The 19,953-nt window shown below is 49.3% G+C and overlaps 1 protein-coding gene across 2 annotated transcripts in view; it reads left to right on the top strand.

Moving 5' to 3' along the window:
- The first annotated feature begins 3,358 nt into the window (after positions 1-3,358).
- The window catches only part of KSR2 (kinase suppressor of ras 2), a 188,782-nt gene continuing 172,187 nt past the window's right edge, over positions 3,359-19,953 (top strand). For both annotated transcript variants that reach the window (XM_028710438.2, XM_028710439.2), the window contains exon 1: positions 3,359-3,610. In XM_028710438.2, coding sequence (XP_028566271.2) covers positions 3,374-3,610 — 237 coding nt within the window. In that variant the 5' untranslated portion in view covers positions 3,359-3,373. The remainder of the gene's footprint in view (positions 3,611-19,953) is intronic.

Genomic DNA, 19,953 nt, shown 5'->3' on the forward strand with positions numbered 1-19,953 from the left:
CAGAGAACATAGAGAGATGCCTTGTACCAAGTAAGAACATAAGAGCCCTGATGGATCAAGCCAAATGCCCATATAGTCCAGCATCCTGTTCTCACAGTAGCCAACAAGATGTCCCACTGGGAAATCCTGCAAGCAGAACTTGAGCGCAACAGCTCTGCCCCCCTGCGATTTCCAGTACGCCCACATGCATCAGCAAGGCATGATTTAGAAACACTTTTCTGCATGGAAATGCTTCCCCCCCCTTTTTTTTTAAAAAAATGCTTTTTATTGATTTTCCAAAACAAAAATAAATAAAGCATATACTCTTACAGTCAACATTTTTGTGTCTACTTATTTACCATGCGCATGTAGGGACTTCCCTCCCTACATCGGCTTTCACAATTAACATCCTCTCTTACAGATTCTTATTTACACTCTATCCACATCACAAGATTTATATTAACCCTGCTACAGTCTTGAAGCTTCCACAATTATTCTGTATGTACTCTACAAATTTACTTCACTCCACTCCTCTTCGAACTTCGTTACTTTTTGGTTCCGAATCTTATAGGTCATTTTCGCCAATTCTATGTATTCAAACATTTTCGTCTGCCACTCCATTAAAGTTGCGATTTCCTGGGTTTTCCATTTTTGAGCCACTAGAATCTTAGCGGCTGTCATGGTGTACATAAATAATTTATGGTCCTCTCTTCTTAATTCATCCCCTATTATCCCTAGCAAAAAAGCCTCTGGTTTCTTTGGGAAAGTGTATTTAAAAAGTTTTTTCATTTCGTTATAAATCATGTCCCAGAATTTTTTCATTTTTTCACATGTGGATGTCTTTCCCTAATGGGATGTCTGTCCAGAGAGAACTTCCGTGCATTACAGCTAAAATCCCCTAATGCGGTGGAGGCAGGTCCATTTGGGCACATGGGACACCACCCTGGCCTGCCCTCAGCTAGCTCTCACCTGCCTGCCTTCTTGCTTACAACCAGTCCAAGCTGGCAGCCCTGCCTGTCAACTTCCTTCTCCTCCTCCTCCTCAGTCTCCTTGTTGCCCTTGTTAGAACTCAGCAGTGAGGAAGAAGGGGACAAAACTAGCATCAGTTGGCTCCACCTGTCACTGGATCTGCCTGCTGTTGACTTCCCTGCTTTCTTCTGTAAAGTCCTAATGGGTACCAGTCACAGCTGCTTCTGTTTTCAGCAGATGCTGACCACATATTCCCTCACCTGTAAAAACAAAAAGTTTAAAAGACAGACTTGGTTTGATAAGGAATGTCAGAATAGCAAAAAAATGCCTAGCTAGGGAACTTAGAAAATTGAAGTTAAAACAGGATAAGCACAATCTTGCTCTACAAGCCGAGGTAGCCCAATTACGATACAATTATAAATTATTACTTAAAAGCAAGAAACAAATATATTATGAACAACAGTGGAAAGCATTGGGAGACGCAGCACTTCAAAAGGACTCACGGTAATTTTGCCATCTGGTTGCCCAAGGTACAAATGGGCTGGGCTACTCGTTAGAAGCATCTGTCCAAGGAAAGGTTTGGGTGACATATTTTACAGGAATATATGGCCCCTGTCCTGACTCACCCCCACAAGTTTACTCAGTTATTAGAACTGCCAGAATGGCCAGACGTCGCGTCCAATCAGATTAAGAGGCTAATCGCAAGCCAACTAGCTAATAAAGCTCCAGGAGAAGACATGATCCCAATGGAGATCTGTAAGATAAGACCTGATTTCTGGTCACCCATTTTTGCAAAATTGTTTCATATTCCCTCACCTGTGATCCTCAACGACTGGTATTCAGAGGCAGAATGCTTCTGGCTGTGGAGGCATAGAATGGCAGCAGCTTTCAGGATTGAAGTCAGGTGTCTCTCCCAGCACGACCTGGAGGGCGTGGGGATTGGACCTGGGACAGTCTATGTGCAAAGCAGGTGCTCCACCATCCTACAGACCTTCGCCAACCCAATATAAGAACAGAGAAATGGGGGGGGGGGAGAGGTTCTACACACCAGGTCTACACCAATGGGAAGCGGCTCCAAAGAGTTTTAGATAATGATCTTTCCCAACTTTTGCTGGAGATTCTCGGGAGTTGGATCTGGGACCTTCTATAGATGAAGTTTGTGCTCTACCCCTGAGCTGTGATTGGTTCCACTTTTGTATTTCTTCCCAGATGTGTTGATTAGCTGGACTGGCCAGGTGGAAAGGTGGGACAAGGGAAGGCAAATAACCCCAAATGCAGGTTCAATCACCAACACCTGGGTTTGTTTTTTTTAAAGAGATACAGGGATACCTTGGCTTTTCCATCCATATCAACGGATGAAACTTCCTTTCACAAAGGCAGACCTTTGGTCCACGTCTCCTTAGAAACCGCCCAACCGCCCAAAAAACAATAACCAAGGTGACAGTGTGGTGTAGTGGTTAGAGCGCCAGACTGGGAGACCAGGGTTCACGCAACCATGAAGATCGCGGGCTGCCCTTGAGCCAGTCACTGCCTCTCTCGGCCTAACCTGCCTCTCAGGGTTGTTGGGTGGATGAAAGTTTGGGGGGGGGGGGAGGGAAGAATCACACGCGCCGCCTTGAGCTCCATGGAGATAAAAGATGAGCTATAGATGCAGGGGAAAAAACCACAGACCTAAGTAACTGAAACACTGCGGCCCTCTGCACATGTTCAGAGAAACTCCCTCCACCCCTTGATGACTCCAGCCAGGACTAACCACGCTGATGTAGGAAAATGAGTATGGAGGGTTTATATTTTTAAACTCCCCTCCTCCCCTCGTGGGAGTCCAGCCGTCTCGGGGACACGCGTCTCCTGGGCTGGGGGGGCCGTCCAGGCGAGGCGTGCGCCGCAACCGTTCCTCGCGTGTCGCGGCCGCGCGGATTGACAAGGCAGGACGCCTGCGTGTGTGCGCGCGTGTGTGGATGCGGGAGCCGGGCGGAGCGAAGGCTGCGGGCCGGGCGAAGAGCAGCCCCCAGCCCCGATCCAGGCTGCCAGCGAGCGCTGGGCGAAGGAAACCGCGCGTCGCCCGTGGAGCTGCCGTGTGAACGCCCCGAGGGGCTCCCCCGGGGCTCCGGCGCGCCCCGCCCCAACCCCTCCCCGGGAGGAGGCGCCGCCGCCGCCGCCGCTGCCGGAGAGATCGCCCAGGCTCGCATGGAGGAGGCTTGACAGCCGGGCGGGCGATCGCGAGCGAGCGAGGCAGCGAGCGCGCGGGCGAGGCGGCACCGGGGAAGGTCTGGCGCGGTGGGGGCGGCGAGGAGGGGGCGGCCGCGGCGCCGCCGCCGCCGCCGCTGCCGCCGCTTGGGGGGATCGGGCCGGCGGCCGCATCCCCCTGATCCAGGAGGAGGAGGAGGAGGAGGAGGAGGAGGAAGAGGCGGCCGAGGGGCAAGCCATGGAGGAGGCCGCCGTGCCGGCCCCCGGCCACCCCCCGCCGCCGCCGCTGCTGCTGCCCCCCCCTCCGCCGCCGCCCCCGCCGCCCCCTCCGCCGCCGCTGAGCCTGCAGAAAGCGCTGCAGCAGTGCGAGCTCGTCCAGAACATGATCGACATCAGCATCTCCAACCTGGAGGGGCTGCGCACCAAATGCGCCACGTCCAACGACCTCACGCAGAAGGAGATCCGCACCTTGGAGGTGAGGCGCGGCCCGGAGAGGCAGGCAGGCAGGCTGGCAAGAGGGTGGGGGGCTGAGAGTGAGGGGTCGTCCAGGGATGGATGGACGGACGCGGGGATGGGGGACTCTGGAGCTCAGGAGGGAAGGGGGCGCTTCTCTCGCCCCCACTCCGCCCCGTCAAATCCCCAGTCCGGGCCCTCGAAGGCTATGCCACGGAGGGGCGCGCGGGGAGACGCGGAAGGGGGGGGGGTTCCTGGTCGTAGCTGTGAGTGTGTTTGTGTGTACGAGAGAGAGAGAGAGAAAGCGCGCGCCACGGAGGCTGCGCGTCCTGCAGGTGCCTAAAGGTGTCGCTGGCTTTCTTTCTTTTTTAGTAGGGGGGAGGGAAGAGAAGGGGATCTCCCCCATCCTTGCCCTCGTTAGGGCAATTTTCCTTCCTGGTTTTCTCCTTGCTCATTAACAGAACGATAGATCCCTCTGCCTCTCTCCCCCCCCCCCACCAGAAGGAGGCCGTCCGTGGATACAGCCTCCCTCTTGTCGTGGCTGCCTTTGCAGGGATAGTTAAAAATAAAACCGTCTCTGTGGACTCTTGGGAAGGTGGGGAGAGGCACCAGAGAGAGAGACCCCGAAGGTGCCTCCTGGAGCAGCTGATTGGAAGGGTTCCCCCCACCCAAGTCCCCAGTCCAGTCCTGTTGGGAACCCAGAAGGCGAGGCTTTGGTGGGGGTGGGCCTCTTTTTTGCCACGCGTGGTTGAAATGTGGGGTGCTGGGGGGGGGGGAGGGAGAGAGAACCAGATCCACGTGTTCGTCACGCATGAGACAGGCGCCATGCGGCGCTTTGACTTGGGAGCATCAGCAGGGGCTATTGGGTGAGGCCGAAGGGGGCCCATCTCGGCCAGCACCCTGTTCTCACAGTGGCCGGCCGGAGATGCCTTATTGTGGGAAGTCTGCAAGTCGCCGACTCTCCCTGCTTGCCGTTCCCAGCAGCTAGTACCCAGAGGCAGATATGCCTGGACAGGAGAGGGAGGTCAGGGCCATTGTGGCTGGTAGTAGCCACTGAGAGTTGCTGAGAGTAGCCTCATTTCCCCTTAGTTCATCATCTGAATTGTCACCCAAATTGTCAAAGGCCTGTGTTTCTTCCTGCCACCCCCCAATTTATTAATTTGCAGCTGTGCCTGGCTTTGCATCCCTGTTCTCTGAGCAGCTTTGCAAAGTTTGCATAAGCACTAGTGCACCTTGACCCAGGACCCCAGCCTTTTGCAGCTTCTGCTGGCAGCATCTCTGCCACCTGTCACAGGTCTAAATGCTCAGAGGGTTTGTTATTCTTATTACTACTATTTTCCTTGGTGCATTCATACCCCACCTTTCCCTCCAAGGACGTGCATGTTTCCCTCCCTCCTTATTTAATCCCCACAACAGCCCTGTGAGGTAGGCGAGTCTGATACACAGAGACTGGCCTCCAAGGTCACCCAGTGAACTTGAACTTCATGGCCAATGAGCAGAGATTTGAACCTTGGTCACCCAGGTCCTAGTCCAGCTCTCTAACCACTGCACCACACTGTTCTGCAGGCACTTTCAGACTGGTGGCAGCTCTGATGTAGTGGTAAGCAGCTGGACAGGTGGATACTGTCATTGGTGGGCCCCCTCCCCAAGTGGACTTGTCCCCTTTCCGCTGATGTCCCCTTGCTTTTCTCTCCCCTCTAGGCCCGATCCATGCAAACCTTATGGTGGTGCAGCTGGCACATTTGCAAAGCTAAGCAGGATCTGGTATGGTTTCAAACTGGATGGGAGACTGTATGTTGAGATTCCTGCATGGAAGAGGGTTGGACTAGGATGATTCTATAATTCCCCTCTAGGCCCAATCCATGCAAACCATGCTGTTGATTGGGTCCTTAAAGAGGGCTGGTGGAGGAGAGCTTGTAGGAGCAAGCAAGAGGGGTGGAATCAGGCCCCCAGACCTCTGTGGGTCAGAAGTGGAGCCATGTAAGCACGGCACCCCTCAAACGTAGTTCCTGACCCCTGATACCTGCCCTGCTGCCTTGGTTTGACCTGTTCCTGTAAGTCCCCTTTGCAGTTCCTGGACTCTGCATCTTGAAGAGCTGTGCAGAATGGGCATTTTATCAGCTGTGGCAAAAGTGGGAAACCTCCAGCCCACAGGCCAAATGCGCTCCTCCAGGGCTTTCTGTCTGGCCCCTGAAACCTTCTCCAGTTCCACCCTTATTTCCAGGACACACCATTCACAAGCCGGGCTTCACACCGCAAGAGTTTTGGGCCAGCTGGAATGTGTCCTTGAACCCTGACCATGCCTCTTAATTGCCTGGATGGGAATGGAGGGGAGTGTGTGTGTGTGTGTGTGTGTGTGTGTGTGTGAGAGAGAGAGAGAGAGAGAGAAATGTGTCCTGTAGAAATCAGCTCACTGCACAGAAGTAGAATCGACTTCTGTTACTCCACCCACTTCTGCCTCTGGATTCGCCCATCATTAGCATGTGGCCCCCAGAATGTTGCGCAGGAAGGATTGTGGCCCTCAGACTGAAAAAAGGCTCTCCTCCCCTGACCTGTGGGCCTTCCTTAAAGCTACAAGGGTAAAATTGTGGTTCGGTTTGCCAGAAATTAGTAAAACGTGCATCCCTGAACACTTGTCCAGTTGTGGGTTCTCCTGTGGCAAACGCTCATTTAGTGGCTTGGGACGCGGGTGGCGCTGTGGGTAAAAGCCTCAGCGCCTAGGGCTTGCCGATCGAAAGGTCGGCGGTTCGAATCCCTGCGGCGGGGTGCGCTCCCGTTGCTCGGTCCCAGCGCCTGCCAACCTAGCAGTTCGAAAGCACCCCCGGGTGCAAGTAGATAAATAGGGACCGCTTACTGGCGGGAAGGTAAACGGCGTTTCCGTGTGCTGCGCTGGCTCGCCAGATGCAGCGATGTCACGCTGGCCACGTGACCCGGAAGTGTCTCCGGACAGCGCTGGCCCCTGGCCTCTTGAGTGAGATGGGCGCACAACCCTAGAGTCTGTCAAGACTGGCCCGTACGGGCAGGGGTACCTTTACCTTTATATCTCCCCTCCCTGCTATAGGTTTCTTGTAGCACAGGGGTGTCCAAACTTTTTCCAAGGAGGACCAGATTTGATGAAGTGAACATGAGAACTGCCCCAGGGGCCGCATTAAACCAGCAGACGGGCTGGATTCGGTCCCTGGGCCTGACTTTAAACATACCTGTTGTAGCAGAACGTTCATGTCAGGACTGGCTGCCATGTAAAGGACGAAGCATCTCCTGGGGGTTTGACGATGGCCTTGATAGCTTTTATTCTTTCCTTTTCTCAAGCAGCTCTTGGTTATGGCAGCTTAGTGGTACCTCCAGGTTCAGACGCAGTCTACCATGGAACTGAGAAACACATATGTAGGAGGTCCAAGGCATTTCCCAGGCGCTGCTCAGATCCTGACTTGCTAAAGTTTAGCAAAGTTATTTCCTTTAGATCAGGCGTTTGTCTGCAGATCCGTTGCTCAGCAGTAGAGCATGTACTTGGCTAGTTTGATGTCTGGCATCCCCAGGAAAAAAAGGATCACGGGCGTTGGGAACTGGAAAAACTCTTCTGCCTGGGGCTGGCTTTACACATTGCACGGCAGCAAATTCCGTGCTTGCGAAGAACTGCAGGTGATTCCGTCCTCCTCACCAACTTTTCTGTCTGACCTGCGTTTGCGATGACTTCTTTGTTGTGTTCACACATTACATTTTCACATGTACGATTAAAACTTTTTGGTGGATGCCTGGAAAACTGCAGGTGATTCCCAAATGGACTTTGCTGCCAGACAGACAACTTTGCAGACACTTCTCTGTTGCATTCACACATTACATTGACACATGTACATTTACGTATGCCTGAAAAACGTCATGTTTGACATAGTCCTTAAACCTGGGAGAAGTGCTGATGGTTGAGGTTATTGGACTGACCATTCGGTCTGGATGAAGAGAAGGACGCTTAGGTCAGAAGCTTCCTGCTGAAGGTTGACCCAAGTCTTGTCCTGTTGAGGGGCCACATGTGGATGTGCCCACATCTCACTGATCCAAATGAATGGTTGAGGAAGCACTCAAAGTAACAGCAGAGTTGAAAGTTTTGGATGAACATGAATGATAGTTAAAAATGTGATCGTATAATTATCAGGTTCACTGTATATAACTAACAAAAGAAGAGCCCTGTTGGGTCAGGCAACTGGCCTATCTCATCTTTGAAGGCCATCCAAGATCTTCTTCATGCAGTGCCTAATTAAACTGTGGAACTCATGGCCTAGGACCCTCGTACCTATGGGACCACCTCTCCCGGTATGCCCCACGGAGGACCTTAAGGTCCATAATTAGTAACACCCTAGAGGTCCCGGGCCCTAAGGAAGTCAGATTAGCCTCAACCAAAGCCAGGGCCTTCTCAACATTGGCTCCGGCCTGGTGGAATGCTCTGCCTCATGAGACCAGGGCCCTGCAGGATCTGATTTCTTTCAGCAGGGCCTGTAAGACAGAGTTGTTCCGCCTGGCCTTTGGCTTGGAATCAACTTGATTCCCTCCCCCTCTTTCCTCTTTCCTTTCTCCTTCTGTGATGGAACTCCTATCTGGGGACTTCCCTGGCTTTTTTCTGGCCCACGTAGGACCGGTCTGGATAGTTGGCCTTGGTGAAGACTTGACGTTTTCATCCCCCACAAAAGTTTTTGATTTGAGTTTCTGTTGAAATGAGGCTGCATTTTAATGTTGTATTTTAGTCTTGTTTTTGAGTTGTGTTTCAATCCATTGTTTTTGTGCCGGTGCTGGCTGCCCTGAGCCCGGTCTTGGCTGGGGAGGGCGGGGTATAAATAAAATTTAATAATAATAATAACAACTCACTCCCACAGGAAGCAGTGATGTCCATCAAGTTGAATGGAGTTGAAATAGGATTGGACAAGGCTACTGGTAGCTACTAGCTATGACAGCTCTGCTATGCCTCCATGGCTGGAAGCAGCCAATGCTTCTGAATCCAGTTGCTGGAAACCACAGGAGAGGAGAGGGCTCTTGTGTTCGAATCCTGGTTGCTGGTTTCCCACAGGCATCTTGTTGGCTGCTGTGAGAACAGGATGCTGGACTAGAAAAGCCATTGTCCTGGTCCAGAAGGCTCATTTTATGTTCTTTACGAGAGTGGTCACAGAACCATCGGGCTACTTGCTCTTGCGAATAGATGTGATTGTTCTGAAGTAAACAGTCTGGGGAGTAATTCAGGGAGGAAGTCTTTCCTAGCCCCTCTTTGGAGATGTCGGGGATTGAACACAGGAACTTCTGCATGCAAGGCTCTACCAGAGAGCTATGGACCTCCCCATGCAAACATCACATGGCTTGGTAGGCTTATTGGAACAAATAAGTTTTGCAGCAGGTGCCAAACGCAATACAGTGAAAGAGCCTGAAATCAATGAGCAGGGAGTTCCAAAGTGCACACGCTGCCATAATAAAGGGCCCATTTCTTGCAAGTGCAGAATGAATCTCATTTGTAAAAGTGCCATTTCCACATTTCAGTGATGTAGAAAGAAATGTGCATTGGCAGAGGAGGGATCCCACCAGAGGACCTTTTAGAGTTCCTTAAAAAAAATTTTTTTTAATTCAAAATTAAAACAAGACATATTATCCAAAAAACATATCACCCTTGTTTCCCCCCATTTTTCCTCCCCCCCACCCCCCCACCCCTGACTTCCCTCAGTTCCAGTCTTTGGTTTCTCTGAGACTGCTGTTTTCTGCATGTTACAAAGTTGTATAGATCCTCAAACTATTTAGCTGATTATTATCAATAAAAAGTTTGTGAATCTTTATTCAAAACCTGCCAAGGAGTCCAGTTCGCTTTGTTGCGTCTTCAGATACTTTGTAAAGGGTTCCCATTCATCCTTAAAGTCACAGTTATCCTTGTCCCGTAGCTTATATGTCAGTTTTGCCAGTTCTGCATAGTCCGTCAATTTTTCTTGCCTTGATTCTTTAGTTGGGGTTTCTTCAGTCTTCCATCCTTGTGCTACCAGAACTCTCGCGGCCGTTGTTGCATACCTGAAGATGTTTTTCAGCTTTTTTGGCAGGTCTTTCCCTACAATCCCCAACAAAAACGGCTCGGGTTTTTAAACAAATGTTAAATGGAACATTTTCTTCAATTCATTGTATATCATTTCCCAAATTTTTTTAATTACATTACAATCCCACCACATATGATAAAATGTCCCTTCCTTTTCCTTACACTTCCAACATATATTTGAATTAGTTTTGTACGTTTTCCCTAACTGCACTGGTGTTGTGTACCATCTATACATCATCTTCATGTAATTCTCCTTCAATAGGGAACAATCTATAAATTTTATATAGTTTTCCATAATTTTTCCCAATCTTCCATCATAATGTTGTGACCTACATCTTGTGCCCATTTAATCATAACTGATTTTACCTCTTCATCTTTCGTCTCCCATTCTAATAATATGCTGTATGCGGCCTTCAGTAATTTCCCTTTCCCTTCAATCACTTCCGTTTGAAACCTAGATCTTGTATAACTGAATCCTTTCTTACTAGAAAGGACCTTTTAGAGTTCAAAGAGCCTCTGCCAAAAGCCACGAGGACTCAGTTGAAGATTACGTGTAGAAATGTCTCAGTGTTTAGAACACCATAAGCAAGACATGCTCAGAAGGGACTACCAAAGTGCTGTAGGCTAGTTGTTCTGAAAGCTTCCTCCATTCCATTTTTTAAAAATAAAAATCTAGCAAGGCCACCTTAAGGTTTGGGTTTAACAGATGGGCTAAGCAGCCTTGACTTTTTGGAAGTGAAAAAAAAAAAAGATATTATAAGGTTATGTCATTGGCCTTATCAAGGAAAAGCATCAACCCAGCCTTGCAAAAAGCTTCCCCTTGCCGCTTGTTTAGTTACTGGCACACAGAAATTGCTGACACAGAACCTGCACTAGTCTTTTGTGTCTGAAAGGGGGGAAAACAAACAAAAAAGACCACCACGTTTTGTAAAAGTTCCCTTCTGGGATGCTAATGGGCTGTGATGGTTTAAAACAAACAAACAAACAAACAAACAAACAAACAAACAAACCCTCAAAACTGGGCAAGGGGCAGTTTATATGGCAGCTCAGTGGCAGAGCAACTGCTTTGCATGAAGAAGTTCGCAAGTTCAATCCTAAATTCAATTCAAGCCTCTCCAGGTCCCCTCAAGTCTGTTCTCAGATCAGCTATCCTAGTAGCTGATGGGCCACAAGGCAGGGAGCCTGACAGCAGGTGGCGCTGATGACAGGCAAAGCCAGCTGATGCAAGTTTGGTCCCCATCCTCCCCCGTGCTGAGTATTATAAGGGTGGCACTGAGGAAGAGTTTGGATTTGATATCCCGCCTTTCACTCCCTTTAAGGAGTCTCAAAGCGGCTAACATTCTCCTTTCCCTTCCTCCCCCACAACAAACACTCTGTGAGGTGAGTGGGGCTGAGAGACTTCAAAGAAGTGTGACTGGCCCAAGGTCACCCAGCAGCTGCATGTGGAGGAGCGGAGACTTGAACCCGGTTTCCCAGATTATGAGACTACTGCTCTTAACCACTACACCACACTGGCTCTCGAGGAAGGTGACAGGCAAGGCTACCCATTGGACTGCTTGTAAGTAAGAAGGCAGGAAGCCAATAGCTCACCGAAGGACCCAGGCTCTCTCTATCCTTGTTACAATTATGGTCTCTCTTCTTCAGCGGCTACATAGGAGCCTGCCTCAACCCACGTAGCCCAGTACTGATTGGCTGTGGCTCTCCACAGCGTCGAGCAATGTGGCAGCTGCTCACTGGAACTGGTAGGGCAGAAGGCAGGGAGCCCAACAGTAGGTGGCGCCAGAGCCAATGACAGGTTGAGTCAATGAATTCTAGTCTTGTCACTACCCTCCTTTGAGTTCCACAAGGGCAACACTGAGGCTAAGGAGGAGGAGGAGGAGGAGGAGGAGGAAGGTGACTGGCAGGGCCACCCTATGGACTGGTTGTTAGTAAGGGGGCTGGCTGAGGGCAGGCTAAGCTGGGTGGGGCATTGCCCCATTTCCCCAAATGGGCCAGCCTCTGCTGCTGCTTGCCATGTTCTCCACTGCCTCCGTTCACCTCTTTCCTCACCCCTTCTGTGTCAGTTTTGAAGCTACAAGATCCTCTGGGCTGAGACTTCTGTTCTTTAAGCTATAAGCTTCACACAGATTGATGGGGCTGTCTAATTAATAATAAGGACCAGCAGGAATCTCTTAATTAGACGCCTGGTACAAATGATGCTATAGAATGAGTTCCCATTCCTTCCATTTCCAATGTTGAAGCACAGAGTGATGATGCTTAGGTAGGCATGGGGGAGGGAGGCTGCCCCCAGGATGGCTTTGGGCCCCTTCAGATGGGAGTTTTCTGCTTGTCTGTTTGTTTTGGAGTGTGTATTCTGCAACATGTCAATAGTGCAATCATAGTGGAGCTATACTGGACTGTCCACATGTCATTCTGCATTCCCAGTTGTTCAGCAATGCCAGCACATTATTGCCATGGTGAAGAGCACTATTATTATTATTATTATTCTACCCCACCTTTTTCCCAGACAGGGACTCAAGGTGACTTACAGATAAAATAATAATACTTAAAAACATGGAGAAAAAATAATTTTAAAAACAACTAAACATTAATATAATTAAAACACAAACAAACATATATAAATCTACTAAAAACATACCGATTATTACCATAAAAACAGCACAACACAGCACCCTTTCATTAAAAGCAGTCAGTTTCCAAAAACCGGTTGGAATAAGAAGGCCTTCACCTGCTGGGGGAAAGACAACAAGGTGGGCGCTAGTCCAGCTCTTCTAGGGAGAGAGTTCCAAAGTCTGGGAGCAGCCACCAAGAAGGCCCTCTACAAGCTCAAGGTGACGTGTGTTCCTCACATCAACTCTGTGAGGTAGGAAAGGCTGAAAGTAGGCGACTAGTCCAATATCACCCCAGTGAGCTTCATGGTCCTTGGTCTCGGACCTTGGTCTCCCAGGTCCTAGTCCAACACGCTAACCACTGCACCACCACTGACTTTAAGTTACAGGACATGCACAGATTGTAAATGAAGCAGTGTGTCCCCCACAAAAAATAACCTGTTGAAAGTAGGATTTCATAAAACTGCCCTGATTCTATTCAGAGCTGAAATCAACATGAGTGCACAACAAAAAAGGACATCTGGTGTGGGGAACCTTTGGCCCTGTCATATGTTCCTGAACTACAACTCCCACCTCCTGGGCTATTGGCCATGCTTGCTGGGGCTGATGGGAGTTGTAGTTCAGCAACCTCTGCAGGTCCAAAGGTTCCATGTACCTGCCTTAGAGTGTGCTTCCGACTCTCTTATTTGCAGATGTGGCTTAGCATGCCAGCTGGGTCTGTTTAGGAGGAACTGGGGGGTGGGGGTGGGGGAAGAGACACTCTTAAGCCGTCTCCCAGTTCTTTCTTTGAAGTATCACCTGGCATCATATCATGCCAGGAGACTGACAGCCGGGTGACCCTGCCCACCTGGCAATGTGGCTGAGTACTGGTTCCGGCCTGCTAGCTGAATCCATAGCCACACCTGTGGTTTATATGGTGATGACACATGGCGGAATTGTTGGTTGTTTTTTTTGGGGGGGTGATAGCATTTTGTTCACACTACACTGAGCAACTGGAGGTGATGACATTTTTTTTTTCATTTTCTCTGCTGGCTGCCCATGTGCTGTGGGTGTTTGAACATATCCCCGTTTCCAGAGATGGCTCCACTTTATTATTATTTTTTGGAATCTGCCGGAGGCAATTTTTTTTAAAGACGTCTTCCCGTCCCATAACTGTCTGAGACAGCAGCATGGTGAAGGAGGTCACCGGCACTGACCTAAGACAAGGAGGAGAGGGCATGTGAAATGGATATATTGCTGAGCAGCAGGGATGGGCAAATGTGATTTCAGTTTCTCATTTTTCTCAACTTAAGTTCTACTCCCCACATTTGCACACCAGCTTGCAACAGATTTGTCTTCGGTTGGGTTGGGATCAATGAATTGGTCTGTTTTGGTTTTTCTGAGGTTTCGTACATGCCAGACATTTAAAGCACACCAACTTCCCTCAAAGAATCATGGGAACTGTAGTTTGGTGCTGCAAAGTATAGCTCTCTCTGTGTGGGGGGTAAACTACAGTTCCTAGGACTCTTTGGGTGAAACCATGTGCCTTATATTTGCTTTAAATGCAGCCTCTGTGTCTCGTTCCCCCCATTCTTAAGCTCAGCTCTTCACATTTCCACATCACTTTGTGCTATATTTATTTTAAAAAGTCTTCATGAAAATCAATCCACATTTTAGTATAGATGTCTACTCATGTACATATGTATGTGTGCAATTTTTGCTTAAGATACACATTTTTGCAAAGCAGTCTTCCCTAATATAATTCATTTTGGTATGTTATTTCTGCTAGCATATGCATTTTTTAGGCACACTTCCCCTGAAGTATATACATTTTTTGTGTGCACAACTTACTTGGCTAGGAAACTGCATTGCAAAATTTAGAGGAGTGGCGAGGTTCAAAGGAGGCCCAGGTTTCGGTTCATGGATTGTTTCAGAATGTGCAAATGAGGTAGATTTCACCTCTAGCTGGGAGCTGAATCAAATCTCTCCCCATCCCTATTGAACAGGAACTTTTCTAGTAGCAGAGGAGGGGGATTGCATGCATGGAGTTGAGGTCCGAGGCCCTAGATAACTCTGAAAGTCCCCAGCATATTGCACTGATCCAGATTCTAACTGCAGGGATGCAGATCTTAGTGCCACGTGCCCAGCAAAAGCGACACACAGACGAGGCTGCGCCTCTCCAATTTACGGCGAGAAATGCAAATATTGCAAAGCTTACAAACGTAATGAATGCCATCTGCTTTGCAAATGGATGATAAATGTTCTTTGGACCACAACTCATTTAGTGTGGGGATATATAGCTTCCCTGGTAGAGCTCTGCATGCAGGAAGTCTCAGCTTAAAGAATATCCAGTTGAAAGGAACTTGCCTAAATAGGACCGAGAAAAAGTTCCTGCTTAGGCAGGAGTGAGGAGTTTAAAAGTTGGCACAAAATGCGCCTGCTGAATCTCTCGTGACAGAAAGTTCCACAGGATGACAGCAAAGGCTCAGTTCCTCAGTGTTGTCATAGTTTTATTTATTCTTACTGTAAACTACTCAGATTTTTTAAAAAAATGAATTAATGGTATATAACAGTGCGGGTGGTGCTGTGGTCTAAACCACTGAGCATCTTAGGCTTGCCAATCAGAAGGTCAGTGGTTTGAATCCCTGTGACGGGGTGACCTCCCGTTGCTTGGTTCCTGCTCCTGCCAACCTAGCAGTTCGAAAGCACGTCAAAGTGCAAGTAGATACCTTCTGGCGGGAAGGTAAACGGCGTTTCCGTGCGCTGCCCTTGTTCGCCAGAAGCGGCTTAGTCATGCTGGCCACATGACCTGGAGGCTGTACGCTGGCTCCCTCGGCCAAGATGAGCGCCGCAACCCCAGAGTCGGTCACGACTGGACCTAATGGTCAGGGGTCCCTTTACCTTTTTAAAACTATATTTTATAATAAATAACTATCAAGCGTAATCAGCAAAGAGCTGTTGGGTAGGGCAATAGAGATTGCCTTCTTTAGTAATGACTGAACCCCACAGGGGATCTGGTACTGAGAGTCGGACCTCAGTGATAACAGTGGAAAAACTGTGGGTTAGCTGTAGAGAGCCTCCAGTCTCCCAGCATTTTGGGGCAGGGATATGAGCGCCTAGCAATAGTTTAAATTTGTAGAATTAAGGTGCTGTGTCACCCCATCATGACAAATCTACTTTGGAACTCCTTGCTTATTGACACGAGGCAGGCTCCTTTGCTATATCCTTTTTTAAAAACCCTAATAAAAACATTTTTGTTTAGACAAGCTTCTCCAGACATGTAGAGCAGGCATCCCAAACTTTGGCCCTCCAGATGTTTTGGGACTACAATTCCCATCAACCCTGACCACTGGTCCTGTTAGCTAGGGATCATGGGAGTTGTAGGCCAAAACATCTGGAGGGCCGCAGGTTGGGGACGCCTGATGTAGAGTGTTGATACGTGCTTTAATTTCCTTTTAGCTTCCTGTTGATTTAAACGACCCCAGATTTCTCTTTGAGGTGGGATTGCTGCATTACAAGCCTGTACTGTGTGCATTGGCTTCTCCCCTGTGTTCTTTGTTGTAATGTCAGAACCTGGGACAGCACCTGGTGAAAGCTAGAGATGCAGATCAGGCCAAAAATCACATGGGGGGTTTTGTCTGAAAATATGAATACAAGTATACAACACTAGCAGGAAGTGCCCGGTGCTGCTTGTAAATTCGAAGAAACTAAAATACATTGTGAATTTTATATGGAAAGGGTAATTTATGAGTTTTAGGGCTGCATGCACCCCTAACCCCACCAATCCTGCACTCTGAACTGACCTGGGCAGCTCCTGGTCCAGTCCTGAATCCATTTTTATGTTTGTGCATAGGTGAGCTACAGTTTAATTAGGGTTGAATCAGAAATGGCACCCAGTGTCCAAACATAGACAGAAGCTACTGCCTCCACTGGGACACGGGTGGCGCTGTGGGTTTAACCACAGAGCCTAAGGCTTGCCGATCAGAAGGTTGGTGGTTTGAATCCCCGTGACGGGGTGAACTCCCGTTGCTCGGTCCCAGTTCCTGCCAACCTAGCAGTTCAAAAGCACCTCAAAGTGCAAGTAGATAAATAGGTACCACTCCGGCGGGAAGGTAAATGGCGTTTCTGTGTGCTACTCTGGTTAGCCAGAAGTGGCTTAGTCATGCTGGCCACATGACCCGGAAGCTGTATGCCGGCTCCCTCGGCCAATAAAGCAAGATTAGCGCCACAACCTCAGAGTCATCCGCGACTGGACCTAATGGTCAGGGGTCCCTTTACCTTTACTGTCTCCACTTTGAGAACCTTCATCCTGTGTCTGGCTACGATATCTCAAGAGCTTCCAAGTTGGTGCAGGTTGGAACTATCCTGCCAAATGTTGGCTGTGATTTTTCGGAGCCCTCCAAATTATGCAGGTTAGACCTGTCACAACAGATTTGGCAGAGACCCACCCACCAAAGGGGTTGACAATATAGTTGGAGGTGCACAAATTAGCGTAGTTTGGACCCCATAGTTTGCTCCCCCCGATAAGTGAAGTCACACCAAAGTAATGTTTTGGTCCACCATCTTGATTCAAAATGGTGCCCGGTGCCCAAATATTGCTGAAGACCCCCACTTCAGGAACCCTTGTGCTGTGCGATATTAGCAATGATATCTGGAGAGTTTACAGAGTCTACAGAGAATGGACGGACAGAGAGGCAGACAAACCACTCCCTAAAACAGGCACCCCCAAACTCGGCCCTCCAGCTGTTTTGGGACTACAACTCCCATTATCCCTAGCTAACAGGACCGGTGGTCAGGGATGATGGGAAATGTAGTCCCCCCAAAAAAAACATTTGGCGGGCTGAGTTTGGGGATGCCTGTCCTAAAATATACATGTTGCTAGCATCCGTCTGTCTCTGTAGACAATGGAAGAGTGTGCCTTTGGGGGTAAAGTCAAACCATTAAAGAGTTACAGGCCCTGGTGTGGCTGTAGAGACCAGTAAAGGGAGAGACATGTTTTGTTGCAGCCAGGGCAGATGAAGGCATCCAGTTTTGCTGCTACAGGTGACCATGGAGTTTCTTCTCTCTGTTCTCCTCCCAATAGTCATTCCTCCTCTGGTCACCACTGTGGATACAAAACCCGACAGTCTCCAGATTATCTGCAAGGGATTCCCATACAGAAGAGTTAATGTCTCCCGCCTTCATATCACGCTTTCAGACATCTTTGTAACACAGAGCTGGTCTGCCAACAGGTCTAGTGCCTGAAGCCAGCTCCCTGCAGAGCACATCCTTGGGGATCCTGCCATTTTCCATCCTTTGAGCATGACCAGGCCAGTGTAGACGTCGCTGAGACAGGAGTGCAAACAGGCTGGGGATTTGGGCTTGGGAGAGCACATCTTTGTTTGAGATTCTGTCGCGCCATTTGATGCCCAAAATCTCCATGACGCAGGCACGTGGAAGGCATTGAGGCATTGCTCCTGGTGGGTGTAAGTTGCCCATGACTCATTTCCATATAGCAGCGGGCTCAACACACAAGCCTGGTAGACCTTCATCTTGGTATAATAATAATAATAATAATAATTAATTTATTTATACCCCACAGATCTGGCTGGGTTTCCCCAGCCACTCTGGACGGCTTCCAACAAAACACTAAAATACAATAACCTATTAAACATTAAAAGCATCCCTAAACAGGGCTGCCTTCAGATGTCTTCTAAAAGTCAGGTAGTTATTTTTCCTCTTTGACATCTGATGGGAGGGCGTTCCACAGGGCAGACGTCACCACTGAGAAGGCCCTCTGCCTGGTTCCCTGTAACTTGGCTTCTTGCAGCGAGGGAACCGCCAGAAGACCCTTGGCACTGGACCTCAGTGTCGGGCAGAATGATGGAGGTGGAGACGCTCCTTCAGGTATACTGGACGGAGGCCGTTTAGGGCTTTAAAGGTCAGCACCAACACTTTGAATTGTGCTCGGAAACATACTGGGAGCCAGTGTAGGCCGTTAGCACCACATTGCCCCATATCTTTTTGGACAGGCAAGCCATGGCCGTAGCTGCCTTGCCAATACATTTGTCCAGCTCAGCATCGATGGGGAGGTTGCTATGTTCATCGGAACATAGGAATCTTCCTTAGATGGAGGCACACCGATGAATGTGTCTGGTGGGCACACCCCTTGCTTTCATTTGAGATGCTTAGCGCCTGCTTTGCATGCAGAAGTCCCCAGATTCAACCCCTCCATCTAGGACTGCCTGAAAGGCTGTAGAGCTGCTGCCAGTCAGTGTAGACAGTACTAAGCCAGATGGACCTAGGGCCTGACTTGATACAAGGCAGCTTTCTCTGTTTGTGTGCCGTAAGGGAAGGGCTGCAGTGCAGTGGTTAGAGCATCTAGCTCAGTTGGTTAGAGCGTGGCGCTGATAATGCCAAGCTTGCAGGTTCGATCCCCATGTGGGACAGCTGCCTATCCCTGAATTGCAGGGGGTTGGACTAGATGATCCTCAGAGTCCCTTCTATGATCTGAAAGCCCCAGGTTTGATCTCTAGCATTTCCAGCTAGCATTGGCAGGCAACCCTCTGAAACCCTGGAGAGCTGCTGCCAGTCAGTGTAGACAGCACTAGCTTAGATAGGCCTGTGCTCTGACTCAACAGCTTCCTATGATCCAGAAGAAGGGTTCTGACTACAGTGGTACCTTGGGTTACATACGCTTCAGGTTACATACACTTCAGGTTACAGACTCCGCTAACCCAGAAATAGTGCTTCAGGTTAAGAACTTTGCTTCAGGATCAAAACAGAAATTGTGCTCCGGTGGCACGGCAGCAGCAGGAGGCCCCATTAGCTAAAGTGGTGCTTCAGGTTAAGAACAGTTTCAGGTTAAGTACGGACCTCTGGAACGAATTAAGTACTTAACCCAAGGTACCACTGTACTTGGGTGAAACAAGTTTGACCGTCTTCCTTCCCTCTGAAAGAGAGACCTTGCTCCTGTTAAAACGGCGTCTCCCTTTTGTCTGCCCTCCGACGCACAACCAGCTGTCCTTTTGGGAGCCTGGCACAGTCCGGGGGATCATCTGTCACTATAGTCGGGCTCTCACCTAATGTTGGAAATATGTGTTCATTAAACTTTCAAGCGCAGCCTCTCTTTGCCAAGGGAGCTCTCCAAGGTGGGTTGGATTTCTGCTCCTCCTCTGACGGAATCGCTGGTTGACCTGCCGGTGGGGGACGAGCAGGCGATTGTACTCCACCTCGAGCGGCTGGCTCCGTGCCTCTAATTTATCACTATTATTATTATTTTTCTCTCCACCTGCGTTTCTCCTTTGTTTTAGCGAGATCTTAATCTCCCAGCAGGGCAGGCCGAGGGAGCAGTTTCCAGCCTCGGCTGACGTCAGTCGCAGCTCCGTCGATTAGCTGGCGCTAGGCACTGGGAGAGAGGTGCAGCTGTCGTCCCTCTCCCTGGCGACCAGGTTTAATGCCATCCTTACCACCTCTTGCTTCAGCGAGTTGACACAGTGTGGTCCTCTGAAGCTCAGCAGGGCATGTTTACTCATTTATTTCGTTGCCAAGTAGCTCTGCCCGCTCTGCACAACAACCCTGTGAGGGACGTTAGGCTAAGAAGAAGAGAAGAAGAAGAGTTTGGATTTGATATCCCGCCTTTCACTCCCTTTAAGGAGTCTCAAAGCGGCTAACATTCTCCTTTCCCTTCCTCCCCCACAACAAACACTCTGTGAGGTGAGTGGGGCTGAGAGACTTCAAAGAAGT

The sequence above is a fragment of the Podarcis muralis genome, chromosome 16 (genome assembly GCF_964188315.1).
Source record: "Podarcis muralis chromosome 16, rPodMur119.hap1.1, whole genome shotgun sequence".
In the NCBI taxonomy this organism is placed as follows: domain Eukaryota; kingdom Metazoa; phylum Chordata; class Lepidosauria; order Squamata; family Lacertidae; genus Podarcis; species Podarcis muralis.